General features: G+C 44.4%; 1 protein-coding gene across 2 annotated transcripts in view; it reads left to right on the top strand.

Moving 5' to 3' along the window:
• DOCK2 (dedicator of cytokinesis 2) overlaps nucleotides 1-23,884 on the top strand; it is a 456,669-nt gene that overhangs the window by 5,724 nt on the left and 427,061 nt on the right. Inside the window, exons 1-4 of one of the 2 annotated variants that reach the window (XM_070476854.1) lie at nucleotides 10,121-10,154; nucleotides 12,796-12,879; nucleotides 22,425-22,465; nucleotides 23,576-23,631. In XM_070476854.1, coding sequence (XP_070332955.1) covers nucleotides 10,136-10,154; nucleotides 12,796-12,879; nucleotides 22,425-22,465; nucleotides 23,576-23,631 — 200 coding nt within the window. In that variant the 5' untranslated portion in view covers nucleotides 10,121-10,135. Of the gene's footprint in view, nucleotides 1-10,120; nucleotides 10,155-12,795; nucleotides 12,880-22,424; nucleotides 22,466-23,575; nucleotides 23,632-23,884 lie in introns of those variants that run through there. The other variant, XM_070476853.1, reaches the window with a different exon arrangement.

Raw genomic sequence — 23,884 nt, 5'->3', positions numbered from 1 at the left:
TCTGAGGTGCTGAGGATTAGGAGTCTAACGTATCATTTGTTTGGCGGGGAGTGGTGTAACTCAAACCATGACAGGACAGGATCTTCCAAAGTTGAGATGGGATCTCTTTTGCATCCTGACTGAGAAATACAGATGAGTTTGAGATCCCTCTCTGAGCCAGGAGGCAGGTGATGCTGTTCCCTGGACAGGGGTGGTCCAGAGTGAAATGGACAGATGCCGAGTGGGCAATGGGCGCTTGCGTCCCTGCAGCACATACTCTTACTACAAGGGACAAAATTCACTCAAAGGAGTTCAGTTAATAGGTGTGCGGTGTGTATGTGTATGTGAGGAAAGTAGTGTGTTTTAAGTATCAAGGGAAATCAAACAAATCCAAGAAACATAAGCAGCAGTCCTCCAGAAGGAGCTGGACTGGGGAGCCCTAGAAAATTCTGCCCGTCTTCTTATGGCTTCCCAGCTGCTCTAAGCCTATGAGCTCAGTTCTCTCCTCCTCTTCCTGACTTTGATTTTCTGAGCACTAGATGGCCCCAGCCTGATGGCCCCAGCAGGCCACCCGCCTCAACCTAGCATGCCTCTGTAGTTCTGGTACCTTCTGAATCTCCTCTCTGTGTTTATTTGTTCGGTCTTGAGAGAGAAGATCTGATTGGATCGATTGACATTTTCAGAAAGGCCATGCTGACCAAGCTAAGAATGAGCCCCACTCTGATCAGGATGCTGCCTCTGCCTTTCCCAATATGCTCTGGCTAGGGGGATGGGGCTGGCAGGAGTTGTGGGTGGGGACAGAGTCTTTGCATAGGAGGCATGAGTCAAACATGCATTCCAAACACACCCAGGGAGAACTCCACTACAGAGGGACCACTATTGCTGCTCTTATTGCCAGACTTAATAGTAAAAGAGGAAAGACAGAGACCATCATTTACTCAGCAGTTTGTTCACTCATTCACTCCTTCCTACTTCATTTATTTCTTAAGTATTTATTGGGCATTTCCTATGTGCTAGATAGTGAAATTACTGGAATTTGGCCAGCATTTTTCCTACCCTTTTGGACCTTATAGTCTAGTAGGAAGATTAAAGGCACCTTGTGGGAAAATCAATAAGTATATCACTGAACAAATTATGATATGTGCTATTGTGAAGAAAAGAGCCTGCCTCATGAATGAGAATATTAGAGGGAGGGAATCTTAAACTGGATGGTCTCAGGAGCAATGGGGGAAAACATTGTAAAGGAAATGCTTAGAGGAATCCTATTTTTGCTGTGGAAGCAAACTGTATCTTTGGATTTGTCTCCAGAAGTTAGTCTGGGGCAATAAAAACACATGAATAGAAATCTAATTCCTTCCTGCCACCAATTCTTAAGTGTCTGGTCCTCCTCCTTTCTGATGCTTCAGCAATTTGGGATTGTTGAAGAGTGCCTGCTGGGCTGACTGTTCGAGTCCATTTATGGAGATTGTCCTAATCCCTCGGTTTATGGGAACTACGTTTGTTAGTGGCCAGCTTGTCCCCAACTATAATGTTTGTGTTTGAATGAGCCTTGACAGAATGTGTTTGCTAAGCTTTGCTTCCTCCTGAGTTCAGCATCCTTATCTTACTGCTGAATTTTGAGACAGGCAATGTAGTCACCATAATATTCTGCTAATTTCTGGACCTTTGGACTTCTTTTTGGGTTTGTGTGTGTTTTTTGTTTTTAGGTTTATAGGCCTTTAATTTAATGGCCAATTACACATGGGGGCCACAGTCTGTGTTCTGTGGCAAATGTTCTGCAAATGGGGAATGCTAATGCTTATTGCCAACCAACTCCAGAAGGTTGTGGAGGCACCACAAATGTTCCCTTTAATAGGCACTGTCTCCTTTCTTTCCATTTTCTTTAATTGATGTGAGTTAAAAAACAGCCAGGCTGAGTTTGTCAACCTCTGAAGTCTTGCTTGGTTTTTAGTTCTCTTAGAAAAAGTCATGCATGTCTTGCTCCTCTAACCCCATTAGGACGCTGTCATCTTCAGCGTTGATTTAAAGAAGCTGTGCGGGTGGTGGGTGTGACTGACAGTGTGGGCACCTTTCCAAACCCCTCTCCAGACATTGCCCAGGGCACGCAGAATTCCTCTGATAACACAGAGCTCCTTGGGTCAAAGCCTAAACCAGGATGGTGAAGAGGACCTAGGTGGGCAATGTGACTTGGATAGGTGCCTCAGCATCCAGCACAGGGTGTGAACGGAGCCAATGCTGAGCAGGCATCTGTTGGGATGGATTAAGCGCTAGCAATGCCAGGTTTCAGAGACCATGACTGGTGTGCTAGGCTGCAGCAAGGTGCAGACCTGGTGCCAACTAGACCTGGACAACTTGGCCAGGAAGTGGGATTTTGCTGCTTGCCTCCCTGGTGGTGGCTGTAAGGGAGCTGTCTCAGGAGAGAGTGTTCCAGGTAGAATAAACAGCCAAGGAAACCTCTCTGATGTGTGGGAGGCCAGTGTGGATGGAGCAGAGTAAGCCAGGGGCAGAGCGGTCAGAAATGAGTGCTCTGAGCAGAGGTTGTATTGAGCAGTGCCTGGCACATGTTATAAGACTTTGGCTTTTAGTCTGAATGGAAGGGGATAGGGCATTGTAGGATTTAAGAAGAATTGCAGTATGTTTTGTCTTTTTTAAAATTTAATTTTTAGTTGAAGTATAGTTGGTTTACATGTTACATGTTAATTTCTGCCGTACAGCAAAGTGACTCAGTTACACACACACACACACACACACACACACACACACACTTGTTGTTCAGTCACTAAGTTGTATCTGACTCTTTGCAACCCCATGCACTATAGCACACCAGGCTTCTCTGTCCTTCACTGTCTCCCGAAGCTTGCTCAGACTTGTGTCCATTGAGTCGGTATTGCCATCCAACCATCTCATCCTCTGTCATCCCCTTCTCCTCCTGCCTTCTTTTCAGCATCAATCTTTCCCAGCATCAAGGTCTTTTCCAATAAGTTAGCTCTTAGCATCAGATGGCCAAAGTATTGGAGCTTCTGCTTCAGCATCAGTCCTTCCAGTGAATATGATTTATCACAGGATGTTAAATATAGCTCCCCATGCTGACAATAGGTCCTTGTTGTTTATCCATTCTACATGTAATTGTTTGCATCTACTAACCCCAAACTCCCAGCCTATCCCTGTCCCACCCCTCCCCATTGGCGACCACTGTCTGTCTTACTTTAAAAGGATCATTGTAGACATTTTATGGTTAGTAGATAGAAGGGAATTAAATGTGGAAGCAGGGAGCCAGCACCACAGCAGTTATTATAATAATCTAGGCAAGAGATGGCGGGGAGGGGCACCCAGGGATATAGCAGGGGAGGAGATGAAATGTCCTTGGCTGTGTGTGTATTGTAGGTAGAGCAAATGTGGTTTTCCTCATGGATTGGATGTAGGCATGAGAGAAAGGGAGTAATCAGGAGTGACACTGTTGTTTTTGGTCTGAGCAGCTGGAAGAATGGAATTGCATACAGGACTTCCTTGTTAATCCCTGGTCTAAGTTGTCATCATTATTGCCATAAATAATAACATTGCGTCAACTTTTTCAACCCAGTCTATTTGTAAAGCACTGTGGTTTCATGTTGAACCCTCACAGCCATGCTGAGAGATGAGTCCTTTTATTTTCATTTCAAAGATGAGGAAATTGAAGAGCAGAGAGCTTCAAACTCTTACTGAAATGCAACCTCTTTCCAGCAGTTTTCTTACACCTCATCCCTGGAAGAAATTTCTTCTGGTGTCCTGAAATCATTTTTACCTTGCCTTTTAGTTTTATGTGACTGCATTATCTCCCCCACTGCATGGCTTATTGTTTGAGGGCTGAGCTCTGTTGGAGGTCAACCTCGATTCCGTCTGGTTCTTGATGGAACCAGATTCCATCTGGTACTAGCACAAATGTGGTAGGTCAGAGAGTCTCGTTGATACTGTGACGTGGGACCCTTAGGAATCCAGTGGAAGTTATAAACCCTATTCCTACAAAAACATGTGCATGTCCACTTTTGCATTGCCGTTTCATTAAGGCCCATTCATGGAAGCCAGTTATGGACCCTGGTAAAATGTACTCAGTAACTAGACACAATAGACACAGCTAAGGCACCCTGCCCAAAGTGTGAATTCTTAGATCTGGGAGTGGTCAAGATTAGGAAAACTATTTTTATAGCCTATTCAGATTGATTTAGTCCGATAAATCCATGCTAAGTTGTGGTCCTGGGCTGAGTATTGGGGTGCAGAGCTGAAAATCACAGTCTCTGCTCTCAGGAAGGTAATGGGCTAGTAGTAGTCATCTCTCCTTTTTGCTTGAGGCAGCAAAAAACAATGTTACTAATACTAATGCCCCCATCTCTGAGGTTAGAGATGGGTACACCCCTTGCTTCAGGTCACTATGTCTCCTGCCATCACCCTGTCAGATTTCACTGTGGCCTTGTGTAGAATTGTCTGGCTCCTCCATAGAATGTAAACGCCGTGGCAACAGTACTGTGTTTCTTGTTCTTCTCCAGCACAAAATGCCTAGCACAGAATAGTTGACGGGATGCATGGATGGGTTGGTGAGTGAATGAGAGAGCAGAAGGTGGGGCATGAACAGGGAATAGAGGTTGAAGGTTTTACATTTTCTAGTAGCCTCATGAGGCTCAGATGAATTGTCCCCTCTTGCCCTTACCCCCTAGCTCCTTTCCTGTCGGAAGGCTGAGTCCTGTGAGAGAGCACACAACTGAGGCATTCTTGGACTCTCCTCTAAATACCTGGATCCCTGCACCAAGCCCCACATTTCTCACCCCAGGACTCACTGGAACTCTGCACCCATCAAGTTGGTTTTCCTTCTCTTTTCCTTGCCCTTGTGGCCTTGCCTTCCCACCCTCCTCTCCAAGGCTCTCACCCCAGTTCTCCCCCTTGTCCCTGTCCTGCCCTCTCCTCTCCTCCAGTCTCACTTCCTTCACGGGGATTCTCTTGATCTCTCTCCTGAGAGACCACGGGTGCCGTGCTTCACAGCTTCAGTTCATTTCAGTTCAGTCGCTCAGTCGTGTCCGACTCTTTGAGACCCTGTGGACTGCAGCTCGTCAGGCCTCCCTGTCCATCACCAACTCCTGGAGCTTGCTCAAACTCATGTCCATCGAGTCAGTGATGTCATCCATCTCATCCTCTGTTGTCCTCTTCTCCTCCTGCCTTCAATCTTTCCTAGCATCAGGGTCTTTTCCAAGGAGTCAGTTCTTCTCATCAGGTGGCCAGAGTATTGGAGTTTCATCTTCAGCATCTGTCCTTCCAATGAATATTCAGGACTGATTTCCTTTAGGATTTGACTGGTTGGATCTCCACAGTTTAGCCCCCCCCACCCCCACCCCTTTTTTTTTTTAAAGATAGCCTGTCATTTCATGTGTGTTCATTTTATCTCTTGAACTAGATTTCCTGAAATCTCCAGGACAGCAGGCTTCAGCCTCTATTACCCTCCTCTAACCTTCTGCAGAGCCCAGCAGTGTACCACACTCCCGCACTGGAGGTTGGAGACTGAGAAATCAGCCCTTGGTTTCATCATAAAGCCTCTCTTCCAGCTCTAGTATGTGAGTGTGTGAACGCAGAACAGTGTGAGACAGTGTGTGCATGGGTGTGTGCATATACCTATACTGGGGGGACTGGGAAAAAGAGAGTGAATCCCAGCATGATGTTTTTGCAGGACTCATCAACCATGACGCTGTTGATATTTGGGACCAGATCATTCTTGTTATGGGGCTGTCTTGTGCACTGTAGGATATTTAGCAGCGTCCCTGACCTCCACCAGCTAGATGCTCGGAGCTCCCCGACTCCCCATGCCTCGCCTCCCCCACCCCCAGGATTGTGACAACCAAGCATGTGTCCAGACATTGACAAGTGTTCCCTTCCCCATATTTGTCCCGTTGAGAGTCACTGTTTAGAGAACTCCTGGGAATTTACTTTCTTCTTGTTGGCTGAGTATGTCACCTTGGCTCACCAATGGCAACCTGTAAGGTTTTAGGAGGATTCAGTAGGGGTCCTAAAGCACCTGACAGAGAGTGGGTGCCAAATACACACCCTTTAGCCAGAGGCAGTGCGGTGTAATGGTTGAGGCGGTGTGTTCTGAAGACAGCCCACCTGGGGTGAAATCCTGGCTCGTCTCCTTTCCATCTGGGTCACCCTGGACTGTTCACTTCGTCTTACACTATCTCAGTGACCTCATCTGTAAGATAGAGATGCTAATAAGTGTACCCACCACGAGAATTGTGAGAGGATTAAATGGGTGACTAGGGTCAAGTCATCGGAAAGTCTGATACCTAGAAGTGTTCACAGAGGTTGTGATTCTTGTCCTCTCCTGATTGGAGGAAGACATCTTCTCCTTGATTCCCTCTGGCTGTGATTCTTCTGCCTCATCCACTGACAACTTTCACCAGGTGTGAGCTCTGGCCTTGCTGCTGGAAGCTTCTGCTGGGTCATTGCATTCACCCTCCTGATGCAACGTCAGGTTGTTGCCTTGGTGTTGAGGCTACCAACACCTAGCCCAGAGATTCCCGGCAAACTGCTTGTATATTTTAATAAAAGTGTGTGTTTCTTTTGAATCCAAAGTGGACCTGCTGGCTGATTCTATTTCTTCCTGGAATGGAGACCCTCCAAAGCCCAGATCAGAGACTAGAGAAATGAGCTTCAAGCAATTATATTCTTTTTCATCAATACTGTTTGTATTCCCTTACATGGCTGCTTGTACAAACCCTATTAACAATTGGTGTTTGCTGAAGCTTTTGTTTTCCAACCTGTCTGCAAGTGGCAGGGTCCTGATGAGGTACAAATCCATCCTGAAGGGTCACAGGGCACTTGATGGCTGCCATCAAAATTGGCAATCCAGCTGGCTCAGCATCTCATTAAATAATGTCAATAAATGCAAGAAAAACCTTGGAGAAGAGACATACCTGCCCTGCATGGGTGTATTCCTTCAGTTCAACAAGTATTTATTAAAGTTTAGTAAATACTGATTGAACTTCAACTGTGAGTCAGATGCTGTTCTCAGCACTGGGAATTCATTGGCCACCAAGAAGGCTCAGTCTCCACCCTGGCTGAGGTTGAAGAAGACGGGAAATTATCAAGTCTAGTATACACACACACACACACACACGTGTGTGTGTGTGAGCTAATACAAGTAATATATAATGGATTTTGTCTGTCTTATTTGTCACTGTAACCCAGATAGCCAGAGCAGTTTCTGGCACGCTGTTGGTGTCAAGTGAATATTTGTTGAAAAATAACATGTGCTTGGTATGTAATATGTGGTCAGTAAATATTTAGCATTGTGAGGGGAGGGACCAAGCTGTATATGAAGTGGGAACAGTCCAGATTTCTGGGTAATTCTGTTTAACTTACTTGTTGGGCTTCCTTGGTGGCTCAGTGGTAAAGAATTCGCTTACCAATGCAGGAGACACAGGTTTGATCTCTGGGTCAGGAAAATCCCCTGAAGAAGGAACTGGCAACTTATTCCAGTACTCTTGCCTGGAAAATCCCACAGACATAGGAGCCTGGTGGGCTACAGTCGATGGGATTGCAAAAGAGTTGGACATGATCTAGCGACTAAACAACAGCAACTTACTAGTTAGAAATGATAGAATAAGTTGTTTACTCTCTCTCAACTTCAGTTTCCTCATCTATAAATCCAAGTGAAATATTGTACTTATCTCCTAACACTGTAGAAAGCACAGAGACCCCTGTCTATTCATTTCTGTGAGCTGCATGCTGTAACAGTGTATGCTTGCTTTTTCCTTAATCTCTTGATTTAGGCTCCTGATGAGCAGCCTATTTCAATACATTTAAGTAAAATCTGTAGCTAATCAGTGGATTTGATTTCCAGGGTTGTTGGGAGTCCCACCTGTCTTAAAGTAGCTGCTCCCCCTGGCTTGACAGTCTAGGATTTCCAGCATGAGTATCCTCACTGGGTTCAGTGACCTCAGATGGCCCTGGTGCTTGAAATGCCCCTTTGACCCTCAGCCATGAGTAGTTTGGTCTGGTTAGGCTTGTCAGTAACCAGCTGCTGCCTTAGCTGCTGAGTATAGTATTTTAATACAGGGAGAGGTCAGATCCTTTGTTGGGTTTTACCAATATTCTCCAAGGCACAGAAACTTCATAAAAAAGGGGAAGCTGAGATAGGTGTCTATGGAAATCCTTCCACCACTTGTTTATCTTTCATGGATGGACACGGCCAGAGTGGGGAGGGCTATGATTTCAGTGATTTTTACTTCTTACTTATTCCTGTAGGTTCCTTCTGTTTTTCTGCCTTTTCCATCACTCACTTAAAACTTGAGAGTGGCTAGACCTGCAGGGAGTGGTGACAAGATGACCTGTTCTGACACTGGTCAGAAACAACTCAAGTGAGATTCATAGATAAGCAATAAAACTTTAGCAAAGGGTGGCATTCTGGTTCAAAGTTTCCTGTTAGTCATTTAGAAAACTTAACAGAATTGGGTATTGGTATGCAAAGCCACTTCCTTTGTCGACAAGTAATGTCTTCTTTTCCCCAAATGGAGCCTTGAGAACAGAGGTCCTCATGCAAAGGCAGAAATACATTTATAAATTAAATGGCAATGTCAGTTACTTTCATTTTCATCTAATGTGAGGCTTTGGAATGAATACTGACCTTGAAGTTGGATATCAGGTTTCAAGATCTGTCCAAGATATCTTCTTAAGCCAATTGGTTGGTACTTTCTCACCTGATAGAGCTGGGCAGAGGTGGAGGAAGAGAGGAGTCCTAAGGAAAGATGGGAAGGCTACAGTCTGGGAACAAAATAAGAGTCTTGCTCTGAACTTCAAATATCTGATGGACAGGCCTAATTTACTAGTGCTCCAGAGGGAGACACATTATGGATGGTTTTCCTCTGTTAGAAATCTCAGTTACCTCTGTGGCCCTGCCCAGCCCCATGTCAGGTGTGTCCTCAGCCAGACCTCTGAGACTGTGGAGAATCTGCAGAATTAGGGCATCAAAAAGCTGTAGTGTCCAAATGCCAGCAGCCTGTTTGGAGGCAGGGCTCGAAGTCAGGCCAAGTGTGGAGGGAAATGGAGAAACAGGACATCTTTGTGCAGGAGAAAACTGAGTCCCCTGAGAGTCCTCTCATGTTTCATTTTGGGCAAAGGATTTATTTTATTTGATTCCTTTTTAAAATTTATCTCTCTTTAACAATATTCGCCATTTTTGGAGACATTATTTTTCTGGTTTCCTTTAGTTCCTTGTCCATAGTTTTCTTTAGCTACTTGAGCATATTTAAAATAATTGATTTAAAATCTTTGTCTCCTGAGTCCATTGCTTATCCTTCTTCAGGGATAGTTTTTATTAATTTCCCTTTTTTCTCTGTGATGGACTATACTCTCTTGTTTCTTACAATCCTCATAATTTTGTGTTGAAAAGTGGATATCTTGAATATTATGATGTGCTAGCTTGGACATCAGAGCCTCCCTCCTTGCCGGGGCTTCTTGTCACTCCTTCATACAGATTGTAGCAGTTGGTTTGATTAATGACTTTTCTAAAGCATTTTGTTAAGACCGTGTTGTTTGTCGCATGTGGTCACAGAAGTCTCTAAATGTCTGGAACTGAGAGAAAACAATCTAGTCTTTGCAGCTGTGTGTGGGTGTTTGGACATACCTTCAACTCTTAGCCAGCCCATTTACAACTTTGCCTTAGCCTGCATTTCCTGCATGCATGGAGCTTGACAGTCAACCAGAGCTGAGATGTGGGCTTTCTCACACCCTTTCTCAACATGTGTCCAACTCTACGTGGTCTTCTAGATCCCTAGTGATATATGGTACTCTTCAAAGCTCTTATTCTCCACAGTATTTCAATGCTAAGCCTTTCCTCCCGGGCTTACAGGTAGGGTTATCGTTTGCCCCAACTTATTTTCTTTGCCCTCTATGGTAGCAGGTAGTTCTTTTGACTTAATGTTTTTGATTAATGCCCTTTGCATGACTGCATCTCTGCCTTAGGAGAGTCCCAAATCAGGGAAATAAAGGCAAACTAGAGGCTTTAGTCCTTCAGGAAGCCCACAGACAGATCAAAACAAACAACTACAATTTCTTGGGACAAGGTCTGCTCTGCTCCCTCCAGCCTTGGGAATCCACACCACGAACATGGAATACCGTCTTCAAGACTGCCACTAAGATGGGGAAAAGAGAATGGGGTAAGAATAAGTTAAAGTGCTATGACACATTACCAGGCTTCAGTTTCCTTTTTCTTGAGGAAGTATTTGCTTGCTTGCTGTAAACTCCTGACTGTTTTTCAGGGTTCTGATAAAGTTGGTTCTGACCATTTTTGCCAGATTTTCATTGCAAGCACCTGTTCTTGCAATTCCCTACTTCACCATGTTTTGTTGATTTGGCTCTAAGTTTTTGAATGCAATTTGTTGACAGTGAGGAGACTGAGGACCAAAGGGAGAGGGAATGAACTGAGTCAATGGTAAGACTACCAAGAGGACTCAGGATTCTCCTCATTCAGTTCAATCTGTCTTCCATTTTGTCACATGGCTCATCAGCATTGTCTCTCCTTGGTCCAGAGACCTCTGGGATTAGAAAGACAAAGCCAGGGTCTCCTCATGGGCTTCCTCACATCCACTCTGCCTCTCTATCCACTCTCTACATGGAAGCGAGAGGGATAGTCAGTGTTATGGGATCACATCACTCCCTTTCAGCCTCCGTCCTCCGATGTCTCTACACAATGGGGTATTATTCAGCAGCAAAAATGAATGAAGTAATGATAGTTGCTGTAACATCAATGAATCTTTAAAACCCGTGCTAAGCAGAAGAAGCCAGTTGCAAAAGACCACATATTATATGAAATGTCTAGAATAGACAAATCTATAGAGACAGAAAGTAGATGAGTGGCTGCTTGTGGCTGGGGGAACTTTTTGAGGTGTTGAGAATGTTCTAAAATTAATCTTAGTGATGGTTTCACAACTTGTGAGTAAATCTTTGAGTTACCTACTTTAAGTGGACAAACTGTATCTGAATAAATCTATTATCAAATAACTAAAATCTCTTCAGTTTCCTATTTTCTTGGAATAAAGCCTAAACTCATCAGGAAGCCCTGCGTGACCTGATTCTTGCCTCTCCAGCCTGTCTGTGTCTCTCCCTCCTCTCAGCATACTCCACACCTAGCAGTTTCCCTGATGCTCTCTGTGCCAAGTATCTTCCTCACTCCGGGCCTTTGAGCACAGTTTCCTCTTCCTGAAATGCCCTTCCACTCATTGTCCCCATAGCCGACTTGTTTGATTCCTCCGTCTATAATCAGCTCAGGGAGTAGCCTTTACTAACTACCCCAGGAAAAGTGGGTGCCCCCCTATTATTCTCTTGTATGTGTGTGTGCTCAGATGTGTCCAACTCTTTGTGACCCATGGGTTCCATGGACTGTAGCCCGCTAGGCTCCTCTGCCCCTGGAATTTTCCAGACAAGAATACTGGAGTGGGTTGCCATTTCCTACTCCAGGGGATCTTCCCAACCCAGGGTTCGAAACTGTGATTCTTGCATCTCCTGCATTGGCAGGTGGATTCTTTACCAACTGTGTCACCTGGAGAGTCACCTACCAGGTGGCCATATTTGTCTCTTCCATCACATGTATCATTTTTTATAACCTTATATTTATTTGTGTTTTCACCAAAAGAGCAAGATCATACTGGTATATTGTAGACACCAAATACCTGCTGCCTGAATGAATGAGGCCAGCCTTGTAGGTTCAGATCATCCATCCTCCTGAGGGTCTTTCCTTAAATCAAACCACATGTATTTTGATTCATGTGTAAAATCAAACATCACTTGTTCTTTTCCTGAAGACCTCCCAAGCTGGGTATTCCTTGAACAAGCTTCATCCCTAGGTTAAGGTTGTGGCCTGGTCCTCACTTAAGTTATGCTGAGCAAGGGCTAGGCACTGTAATGATATAGTGTAATCTCACAGTCCAGGGGATTAGCTGTCAGAGGCCTCTGATGCACAGGGGGGACTCTGTTTTCATAGCCAACTGCTGCTCCCCAGAAACTGGCAGTGTAAATGGGAAATCAGAGTACACTCTTCAATGTTAGGTACTCATAAGAGTCCTACGAACTATTAGGAGATGGGGGTGGGTGGTTAATGTGGCCTGGAGAAGTCAAGGAGTGCCTCGTGGATAAAATAGGACTTGCCTGAAAGATTTGCTTTGGGAAAGACCAAGAAACAGGCATTTTAAGATCGAGGAACTCAGGTTGGTTAGAGCTGGGTAGGAGAAAGATACGGCTTTCTTAGACAGTGATGGCTGCTTGGTCTTTGAGTGGTGGAAAGACTGGTATTTTAGGCTGCTGTCACTAGGGGTGGAGTAACTGGGGAGCAGCAAGTAGCCGTGATAGCAGCTGAGAATAGAGGTGTTAGATACTGATTTTCCTGTCACTTCTTAACCTAATGACTTTGGCCAAACTGTTTAACCTCTCAGCACCTCCATTTCCTCATGTGTGAAATGGGATCACAGTTGACTCCTCACAGGATTGCTGTGAGAATGGAACAAGGGGATGATAGAGTGGGTGTACCGTGGAAAGTCAAGCTTGGGAGATGACATAAACACCCTTCCTATCACCAGACTGGGGCACAGAGCCTGGCTAGGGAGAGGCCGTGTTTGACTGATGAGCAGACGTCTTTGGGAGCCAGACTGGGCCTGTACTGACTCCTGTGGCAAGAAGTGGTTTGTATGCTGGTTTTGTTCAGCCCATGAGGGCTTCATGGGCATCAGATAAAGTCAAGAAAGGAAGGTGCAGAGATTCTTGGTATCCAGAGGTCTCACCATGCCTCTCTCTTTCATTTCACAGCCATATACAACTTCCAAGGGAGTGGGACCCCCCAACTCTCCCTGCAGATCGGTGATGTGGTACGAATACAGGAGACCTGTGGAGGTGAGTCACTGACCCAGGTGATCCTGGGACGCCAGGAGCTTGGCTAATGGTATTGGGACACCCCTAGTACATACCCAGCCGCTCCAGCCCTTTCTTGGAACTTGCAACTCTGTGTGTTCTGTTTAAATACATTTTGCTGATATTAGTCATTCAAATTTACTAAAGACAGTGCTTTGTTATTGCAGGAATATATACTGAGAAGCAAAGGCCTGACTAGGTGGTTTGACATTTGTTGTGCTTTTTGCTGTGCCATGGAGCTGTTAGGGACTGTGACACCACCTTCTTTATTAGTTTAAACACCATTATAAAGAAATATCAGCATTATCAGGGTTTTGAAAGGTCTAGAAAATCAGTCCTCCTGATTCAGGAGGACTATGGTGCATAGCTGTGTGGTCTGGGTCAGAGAGCAGTGTTCACGCCCTTCTTCCAGCTGGAAGCCCTGTCTTGGGCAAGGTGGCATCTCTTTCTTCCCACAGAGGTGCCGTCTCTCATGAAGCCACGTGTCTATTGGGCTGTATCCATAGTATCATAGTGGTGGTATTGGTGGCAGTGGGTACTTTTTTAAACTTTGCACTAAGGTTAATGGCCTTGGACTCATGAGGAAGACCATTAGAAATCAATGTATCAACTGTGTCACTGATAAAATTGACATAGGGACCATGGCATGGGTGTAAGAGTTGATTGAAATTACTAATATGATGGCTGCATTCAGGCAGGTTCTCCTGGTCCTCACTGCCCAACTGGACCGTGCTGGGTCTCCACTGACCCCCCCACGTGGGCCTGCCTGTAATCCTGCTGTGTGGAGGATGTACCACGTGTCCTTCCTGTGTCCCGGCAGAGCAAAGAGAAGGAAGGGCAGAGTGGGCTACGTCCCTGTTTCCCAGCTAATCCCTTAGGTTAGGCTGTCCCATGCTGGGATGGGGGCAAATGGGCACCAAGCAGGTGTGCTCCTGTTAACGAGGCCACCCTCAAGTGGAAATAGAGGGTCAGAGGAAAGGAGGCTGCCTACAGAACTTGCCAGCTGTGGGTTCTCACCTCATAGGCGGAACTACTATTCCCATAACATGTTAGGCTAGTTGCTCCTCATAGCAACCTGTAGGACAGGTAGCATCTTCAGCCCAAGATTAGCTGTATGTGATTAACAAGCCAACTCTGCATATTTGTGTAGGGGTGCATGTACTCTTGCATATGTGCATGCACGCACACACACATATGCAAACCAAAATAAGCAAACAAACAGAAAACTTTTTTTGGAGGGAGAAAGACTGTGATATTTCAAAGCAGCTTAACAGAAGTCATTGTGGGGGAAATGAGAATTTTGTTCACCTTCCTAACATTTACTCTTTGGTATTATTGTTATTTTAGATGCTATGAACTTTTCAGTATTCAGGCCTCTAAAGTTCCCAATCTGATCCTATTTTACATGCAGATTGAGTGAGACTGGGGGAGGTGGGTGGAGATCTGATTACAAACACCCTTTCCCTTTCCCATAGCACAACCCTATGTTTTACAAATGCAGTTCTGCTTAGTGGCAGATGAGCAAACTCTAGGTTAACCTACAAGGGCAAAGAATAAAAATAAAGGCAGCAGGCAAAATGACTCCTCTCAGTGTCACTTTTGTGCTACTGAGTGCTAATCCTGAGAAACAGGCAGAGACCTTAGCTTTGCAGGTGAGGGAGCAAGGCTCAGGGAAGAGCCTCATCACACCATGAGTCGGGGGTTGCTCTCTCCACTCCTGTCAAGACGAGCTCCCTTTCCTCCACCTCCTGCCTACCAAGAGGTGAAAAAGCCTCAGACTGTTTTCTTCATCCTACATTTTGAAATTGAGATGAGTGTGTTTCTCTTGTTTTCATGTAGTTTTCCTGGAGAAAGTGCTTCAGGGCAGAAAATTGACCACACAGTTTGTACATAATCAGAGCATTTCTTTTGCCTGGCCTGGAGCTTGATGGTCAAAAAGGCTTCACTGTCTGACTCAAGCCACCTTTGTTTTGAGGATTAATCTCCTTGCTCCTAAACTTTGAGTTTTGGCTTCTCATTTAAAATTTTGACTTATCAGTCTTATTTTAATGCATCTTTGTAATAAGCAGCCACAATAATTTTCTGGAAAGGTCTGGGCATGTTAATTTAGCAAATGATTGCCAGTTCATGAATACTTTGAAAATACCCTATTTGGAAGTCTGTTAGATTGATTCCAGATATCTGAGGAATTGGTATGAAAATGACTAGCTTTTTCATGCAAGCACTGATACCCATAAGGAGTTTTCAAACTGGAATTTATAGGATCCCAAGAGTCCCTGAGGGCCTTGGATGGCTAAGGGCTCAGAGATCAGGCCTGGTCTTGTCTTTTTTGCAGATGGGTAGTTCTGCTTTGGATTCCAATTGAAAACTGTTCCTCTATGCAGATATATATATAAAAAGTGAAAACCACAGTGTTAGTCAAAAATTAGTCAAAATGACTCAGTAGAAAAAATATGGGTGTGCCCATGTAACCCACTTGTAGAAACCTTACTCAAAAAAATAAAATCCAGCCAATTGATAGAGGAATCAAAATGTTAAAATACAGGAATTGAAAAGCTGCGATAGAAGGAAATACTGGCAAGCATTGAGTCCAAGTGAATTGATTAGTAAAAATTAGTATTAAAAGATATAATAATATTTATGACTACCAAAAAGAATGTCATTGTTAGGAAACTGTAAAATGTAACTGCCCCCCAACAACAAAAACTAATAAAATTGAGAAGCTTAGAGGGGAATGGAATAGAATAGACACAATCTTGAAGACTCAAAGTGTATTTCTTTAGATATCACAATGATTACTTCTAGGTGATAGAAATGTGAATATTTTTATTTTGTATTTTGCAGTAATTTTTAAATTTCCCTTCTCCTCCACAAAAAAAAGAAAAAAAGAAAGAAGTAGAAAAAGCACGGACTTCACATTGTTTTTGTCGAAGCATAGTTGCCTTACAGTGCTGTGTTAGTCTCACTGTGTGACGGAGTGAATCAGCCGTGTGTGCACAGATGTCCCTTCACCCCTGAGCCTCCCTCCCAGCCCGCGGCAGCCCCGCTCTCCTGGGCCATCACAGAGCGATGAGCTGCACCCCTGCGCTATTCAGCAGCTCCCACTAGCTGCCTATTTCACTCGGGGTGGCGTGTACATGTCAGCGCTGCTCTTCCAGCTCACCCCACCCTCTCCTTCCTCCCTCTGTGTCTAGGAAAACAGTACAGATGAACCTACTTGCAGGGCAGGCATAGAGATGCAAACATAGAGAGAGCATGGATTTTTTAATCAAAAGGTTATTCTCTGCTCCATTTATCCACTAGCTGAGTGACCTCAGGGAGGTGAACCTCCGTTTTCTCACCTGCAAAATGGAGCATCATCACCTTGCTCCTGGATTGGTTATGAGGATAAAGTAAGAGAAGTAGAGACGCTGTCTAGCACCATGCTTGGCTTCTAGGTGCTTTGTGTTGGATTCCATCTCTCCCCAACCCTCATTATACAGAATTAAACTGAGATTGGCCAGTATGTATGTATCTTAGGAATTTGGCTCCAGGAACCCAGAAGCTGGCCCTCTGATGTCTTGGAATGGGTGAGGCTAGCCCTTTTTTGCCTGTGTACTGAACTTATGCAGTCAGATGGATGGAGAAAACAAAATCTGAGCTGAAACCTTGGGCATGAATGAATTTCCTTTCACTAGAACACTAGCATTTTTAGTATTTCCTTTTAGATAACATTTTGTGTGTGTGTGATTAAAAACACAAACATTGCAAAAGGGCATCCATTGCTGAGCCTTAGACATCCTAATGCTCATTTCTTTATCCACATTACATCTCTCAGGCTGCCTCTTCTACCCAGAGGCAGCATAAACATTCTATGTCCTGCTCAGATGTGGAAAACACATGTAAGTCTTCATTGAGCAGTCAGAACTCCTCGTGGGGGAATAAAGATAAAAACGGAGTGTTGGTTTTCTCCCATCACTTCCTTCAGTTATATTTGGTTGACATCTTTCTTGATACTTAACAACATCTCAGAAGACTCCAATACCATGTCCAACTTAATCTTCCTTTAATCTCCTTCCCTTTCCCCAGCTTAAACAAGGCTGAGGGTAGAAGCAGTTTGGGGTGCTTTCTTTCCAGTTTTCTGTAGTCTTGAACAAACAAGCCCAAAGGTCAGCTAGCCCTGCATGAATAGCCATGTAGCTGGAGAACAAGGAGCCAGATGCCCCCAGTGTCTCTGAGTGAGTCTTGTGGGTGGCACCCCTACGTTTGGATTTGGTTCTGGGGTAAAAGCCATACCATGCCCCCGGAAGGCAACAGCGGCCTCCTCTGAAAAAGACTGCTTACACTGCGGTGGGGGGATGTTCCCTGGGGGCAGCCCAGCTTACTGAGACCCTTGTTTTAGAAAATATTTTATCAGTTAATATTAAAATGATTAGCTGAATTAGTTTCTGGCTGTTCGGTGTTGGCTGCAGCCCGAGGAATCTTCGCTGTGGTACGCAGTGTGTGTGGGCTTAGCTGCCCCGTATCGTGTGGGATCCTAGCTACTCGAACAAGGGCCAAGCCCTCATCCTCTGCCCTGGAAGGCAGGTCCTCAGCCACTGGGCCACCTAGACTCTCGTTGTAAGCCCTGCAGAGGGCATGTCTTCTTCACTCTCAGTTATCTGCTCCCCGACTCTTGCTTTCCACAACACCAGGGAAGGTTCCCTTCCACTTCCTGATACGCACGCTTGCCCAGGCCACGGGAGCTCAGTCTTGGTGGTGAAGATAATGGGATTTCTAGACAGAGGTTTCCAAGGAACTTTTGAATCTCACTTACCGTGTAACATGGAACAAGGAGGAGGGATGAGGGGGAAGTTGGCATAGCTTAACCTCCTTATGGTAAGACCTGGCTCTTCCTGTCAGTGTTTTCTAACTGTTCTGAGATTTGCTCTTCTCACTTAAAACATTTCTTTCTAAGCTGGCACACGTGTCAGCGTGGCCTTGGTTCAGCTGCAAAGAGCTCTGGACGAAGGGTTGGAATCTCCCACTTAGAGACTGAGGCACACCCAGGGCCACGCCGCAGTTTCTCTTGAGACAGCTCCACCGAGAGTGATCTTGACCCATCCGGGTCCTTTGTTTTAGGGCACGAAGGGGGCATTATAAGGACTTAAGATGGTATTTTCAAAAGTGCCACTTTGCAGAGAGGTGGTCCTGTCTGCCTAGAGACAGGCTGGTATTGAAAGGGGCTCTGCCATACATCGACATGTAAGGCAAAAACCACTACAATGTTGTAAAGTAATTAGCCTCCAATGAATAAAAATAAATGGAAAAAAAAAAGAATAAAGCTGTCATGAACATTTCCAAAAAAAAAAAGAAAGGGGCTCTGTTTTCTGAAGTAAGGCTGTTCCATTAAGGGGAGTTTATAAGTTAAGTTTTCTTCCGTTTTGATTGTGGGTGAAGCTAAAACATCAATAAACTTCCATTATGTTGAATTTGAAGAATGTGTCATTTACTTTGTTGTCATGAAAATAAGTTGAAATAATGGCATGGAAAACAAACAATATTCAAAATCTGTAGGTTCTGGAAGTAAAACGAAAAATATGCCTGTTTCCCTGATTGATGATGATGATTATGGATTTTTAAAAGACAGAATGGCATTTACTAATTTTTTTTAACACCATATGCAAGGCACTGTACAAACTGAATTTCTTGTCTAATTTAGGCGTATGAGACTGACGCTATTATTGCTCACATTTTACAAATAAGAAAGCTGAGGCTTAGAGAAATACACTAATGTGCCAGAGATCACTCAGAAGTTGCAGATCTTCTTTCAGATTCAGGCTTTCATTTCAGAGCTCATGCTCTTAAGCACTGATGGATACTAGCTTTTGTCATATTCTTCTTAACATTAGTAGATATTTCAATCAAACTGGAAAGTGAAACACACTGGGACACTCACCACACAAATAAAGCATTGTTAACATTTTGTGTGTTCAGTTCATATACGTTTTAAAGAAATAAATATTTTAGATCAGTTGAGGTCCCCTGCTTACCCTCCCCTGTTCCATTCTTGTCTTTTTGTCCATTCCTCAGGCGATGCTCCTCCTGAAATTGGTATGTGTTCTTCCAGTCTAAGATGTTGTATCTTTATCAGATGTGTTTACCTTCATAATTCTGTTTTAAAAAATAGTTTTGCAACTAACACCTAACACTCTGTGTGGTAGGTGTTATTGCCCTCATTTGACAGGTGAAAATAATGAAGTTTAAGTGATATGACCAAAGATCATGTTGCCCTCAGGTGGCAGAGAGAGGACTGGATTTCTGTTAAATAGGATGTGGATCCTTTTTTGATGTGCTGGGATATTTTTAATCTCTCCTCCTTCTCCCCTTCCCCATACAACTCCTGGGTCACTGGAGAATTTAGGTACATTTCATTTTGATATTTGGGCTGTGGGAAAGGAGGACAGTTGGAGTTTATCATTTTCCATAAGAATGGTTAAAACAAAACAAAAGAAAACTCCCTTTTCTCATCTTTCCCAGGATGTACTTTGAGTTTTCTATTTTTAAAAAGTTCCTGTCTCATGGATAGGGTTAGACAAAAAAGCCTTCCCTGTTACTTAACTGAAAGTGCATTAAGCCAGGGGATAAGGCCTGGGATGTGGTCAGTGCTCTGTTACCGAGAGCCTGGCTTTGATCAGAGTGCCTGTCGTCATGGATTTTGCTATGCCTGTCAACTACTGCTATCTGTCCTGTCCGGTCTCGGCATACAGCCAGATATAGTGACTGGTGACCAGGTTTCGGAGCACACATCAGAGGTCACAGAGGTCACCAATTCAGCAGAGTTGGGACTGTCAGAAAAAGTCGTAAGGACAGATCTGATGAAGCTGATGCTTCATCATCATCTAGCAAGTGGAGATGGTGGTAAGGCCGTTTCATCAAAGATCACTGGTGATTTATTTCTGAAGGCACCTAGATCAGTGCTGTGTACAGAATAGAGCACAGTCAGTATTTCTTGAACTTAAAATCTGGGAGTCAGAATGTGGATGCTAAGGGTAAGCATCAGTCAATTTCTTGCTCAGGAGTGAGTTGAAGTTCTGAGAATCGGGATTCCTACAAGGGGTGGCAAGTCACTGGTTACCAAGGGTGAAAGAGGGTGGTGTTGCTAGAAGAGGAAGTCAGGGGACCCTGACGGAGGCTCTGTTGTGCAGAGGCAGATGTGAGCAGCTAGGAGTCCCTTGACCGTTTTCCTGGGGGAGTCTGGTAGCCTTGGCCAGCAAGGTGGATTCAGGTCACTGTAACCAAGAGAACGTTGACTGTGTGTGCACTCTAAGAGAACATTATCTGTGTCTGTGCTCATCACATGGGGGCAGTGTGGTGGGGGCAGTGTGGTGAAACCACTCTGAGGGCTGGCTTGGAGCCACACAGACTTGCCCCTGAACCCTGGCATGTGATTTGGCCTAGCATCTTCACTGATTTGTCTCAGTTTCTTCATCTACAGAATGGGAATAATGATGCTTAACTCACAGCATGGTATGAGGGTTAAATGAGAGAAAACATGCACAGCTTTGTGTGCGTTTAGCGGTCAATAAATGGTAGCTATTAACAGTAATGCTACAGAGAAGTTGGTTGAATGGGAAAAAACTGCAAATAAAGGAAGCTGTTCTAGTATAGTATTATGGAGGATCATCTCCAGAGTCGGACGCTTGGATTTAAATCATTTATATGCATCACTCACTAGCTGTGTGACGATGAGCAAGTTCTTCATCTCTTTGTGCCTCTCTATTTTCATTTGCAGAATTGAGGCAATAATAGTACCTACTTTATAGAATCAATTTATAATGTGGAAAAACAAAACAAAAAGCTTCACCAGAGTTCTTGGCACACAGCAAGCCCTATTGTTAATAAAAGCACTGATTTTAACAGTTAATTATTACCAATAGTAATGGGGAAATGATTAGAGTGTGAAACTAGAATATGGTTCTTTATGAACCAGAAAGTGTTCCACCACTGGAAGTACTTAGTGGGGATGTAGTTTTGGGGATTCAGATGTTGGGAGGGTGGCAGTATTAGGCCTCCACTAGACAAGAAGCCCAGTGTGATGGCTACTTATTAGCTGTGTGACTGAGCTAGTTACTTAACTGCTCTGTGCCTCCAGAGAGCCACTCTTCTGTAAAATGGGACAGTTGCATTTCCCACCTTATAGGGTTGTTGTGAGGATTAGAAGGCTTCATATATGAAGGATACTTAGAATGGTGTGTGTGGCATGTGTGTGTGTGTGTGTGTGTGTGTGTGCGTGCGCGTGCACACTCAGTCACTTAAGTCACATCCCAGTCTTTGCAACACAATGGCCTGTAGCCTGCCAGGCTCCTCTGTCCCTGGAATTCTCTAGGCAAGAATACTGAAGTGGGTCGTCTCTCCAGGAGATGTTCTTGATCTAGGGTTCCCACTTGTGTCTCCTGCTTTACAGGCGAATTCTTTACCCCTGAGCCACTGGGGAAGCCCACTTAGAATGATACTTTATTCCAAACCTGAGATTCTTTCTCTCCATTATCCATTCCTTCCACTCTCTCTCCATCCTCTACCTTTCTGTCTCTTAAAATAGGAACCACTTTGGGCCCCTGTTGCTTTAGAACTTTCTTTAGCTGGCTCATGACTGTGAGGGGTGACTTTGCATTTTAAATGTTTGTTTTGGAGCTTGCACTTATGTCTGTTGAGAACATATTTTGACAGCAATCTGTCAGCCCAGTAATGAGGATTTGCTAATAAGCCTCCCGGCAGCCGCTTTTTATTTACAAAGATAACAAATGCCACTACTTGGCTGTGCTTGAATCATTTCAAAGGCGAGTAGGCTCATTATAGTCATCAATACTTGCTATACCAAGGCTCATTTTGTCCGAGGACTGTGTATATAATTTGGATTTCTGTTCATTGAATCATTCTTGATATTCCTTCAAAGGGAAGAATCTTTTAAAACTCCTGTCCTTTCACCCATCCCTGAACCTGTCTGTTTTGTAATGACTAACTTCTGCAGATTACGTGTTAGACACAATTTGCTGCTGTTAGAACTGTGGGCATTATTGTAGGGTGTTTGCCAAACTCCTCAGACATTCTCAGCCTTTCTATGTTCCTAAAGCAGAGGTTGAAAACATGCGTATGAACACAAGAAGGATGCAGGCAGTTGATGGAAAGAAGAGAGGGGCTGGGTAGAGGCTGGTGAGTTGGAGACGCCTCCTTTTGTCTGATGAGACTAGCTGCCCCTCACCGCTAGTCAACTGCAGCCATCGGGAGCACTTGTCACCATCTCAGGGCCTCCTGTTTTTGTTTTTGTTTTTTTTAAAGGATTAAATTTGCATTTTTACCTGAAATCCCTGGATTTTGGGTCACTTTTTGGAGATGTTGGCAACTCATTCAATAGAATGAGTTGAATCCTAGGGCTTTGATCTCGACCTAAGGTCTAAAACACTTTGCAGTTTCTTTGCTAGTGAAAAACAAACAGCAACACCAATAAACCCCAGCAAGGGACTTGTAAGAATAGATGAAAGACCTGTTTCTTTGTTTTCTCTTTGCAGATTGGTATAGGGGATACCTTGTAAAGCACAAAATGTTACAGGTAAGGTCAATTTTGTTTTTATTTGGGACAATATTGGGTGTCTGTGCGTGACCCTGCCAGTCCCCTGGGCAATTACTTCCCACTGTTGCTCTGCAAAGCTCTGCAAACTGATTTCATGCCTGTCTCCTTGTGTCCAGGGTTTTCTTTGCTGTACCTTGATCCGTTCCCCCTTCACTCCTTCTTTAAGGCCGACTTCCAGAGCTCTCTTCTCCCTGCAAATTTTCCTAATATGCCAGCCATATGTGATTTCTCCAGTCCCATTGACTCGTGCGGTTTTTATCTGAAATTCATCTTCTACTGTCTTTCTTTGGCTGGCTTGGGGCATTCGTCCTTTCCTCCCCTGTTTCCAGCATGACTCGGGAGGGACAGGTCCAGTTCAGCCCTCAGGGGCTTCCTCTGCCCTAGCCCCACACCACACCGCCGTCTCCATGGGAGATGCACGTGCTTTGCTCATCTCCTGACAGCTCACGGTACCTCGCACAGTTACCTGGTGTCCCCAGTGTACACGTTGGCTAAACTGATGAAGCTATTGCTCAACTTCTCTTGTCAGCTAAGCCAAGCTTATGGAGAAAGGAAATAGTAGATGCTCCTTCCTTCCTCCCTGACATGCTGTATTGGAAGGCGTGATCCCTCTCTCCTCTCTAGAGAACAATCAAATAAATCCAGAGAGAAGATCAAAGCAGCCCACATGCTAACCAGGGGCACTGTTTCCTCAGGACCTGACCTTCTCTAACAGTACAGGGTGGCTGCTTTCCCAGAATTAGGCAGGAGAGGGGAAAGACAGAAGACCTTTCTCCCTTAGAGTGAACCTCTTAAGCACTCCTGCCTTGCCCATCTGATAGTGTGAGTGATCGCAGTGAGGTTAGGGCATTCTTTGGAATCTAGAGCTATTGTGGGATCCTGAGCAACTGCTGAAGAAGGGGAGAGGGATTAAGCCTAAATGAGTGAATTTAACACCCACCACTTGTTCTGTGGAACTGGAATTATTCTTGTGAATTTCGAGGTTTTTACCAGTTAGTAGCTTTTGGAAAAATCATGAAGACCTGGGGTCAGTTTTTTCTACAGGGACAAGTCATCCAATCTCATCTTATCTTATCTTATCCCCAACAGGGCATTTTTCCAAAATCCTTTATCTACATCAAAGATGTGACAGTGGAGAGAAAAAGGTATTTGCCATCTTCCCCCAGACCTGACTCTCCGGTAGCTTGTGATGCCCGCATCCTGTCTGCTTTGGAAACCTGACTTGGCAGATATGAAGGATCTGTCTTCTTCGTGCCTGTGTTTGTCTCCAATGCAAATTGATTCGTGTTTGCATCTGATTCTGAGGGGGTATTAGTACATTTGGAAGATCAAAGTTTTCACTGGCAGCTGCCTTTGAACTGAATTAAAGTAGGTTAATCCTGAATAATGAGCTTGCAG

Source organism: Odocoileus virginianus, chromosome 14 (genome assembly GCF_023699985.2).
Source record: "Odocoileus virginianus isolate 20LAN1187 ecotype Illinois chromosome 14, Ovbor_1.2, whole genome shotgun sequence".
NCBI classification, from domain to species: Eukaryota; Metazoa; Chordata; class Mammalia; order Artiodactyla; family Cervidae; genus Odocoileus; species Odocoileus virginianus.
The sequence above is the reverse complement of the archived record's forward strand: the minus strand, read 5'-3'. Positions and strand labels throughout refer to the sequence as shown.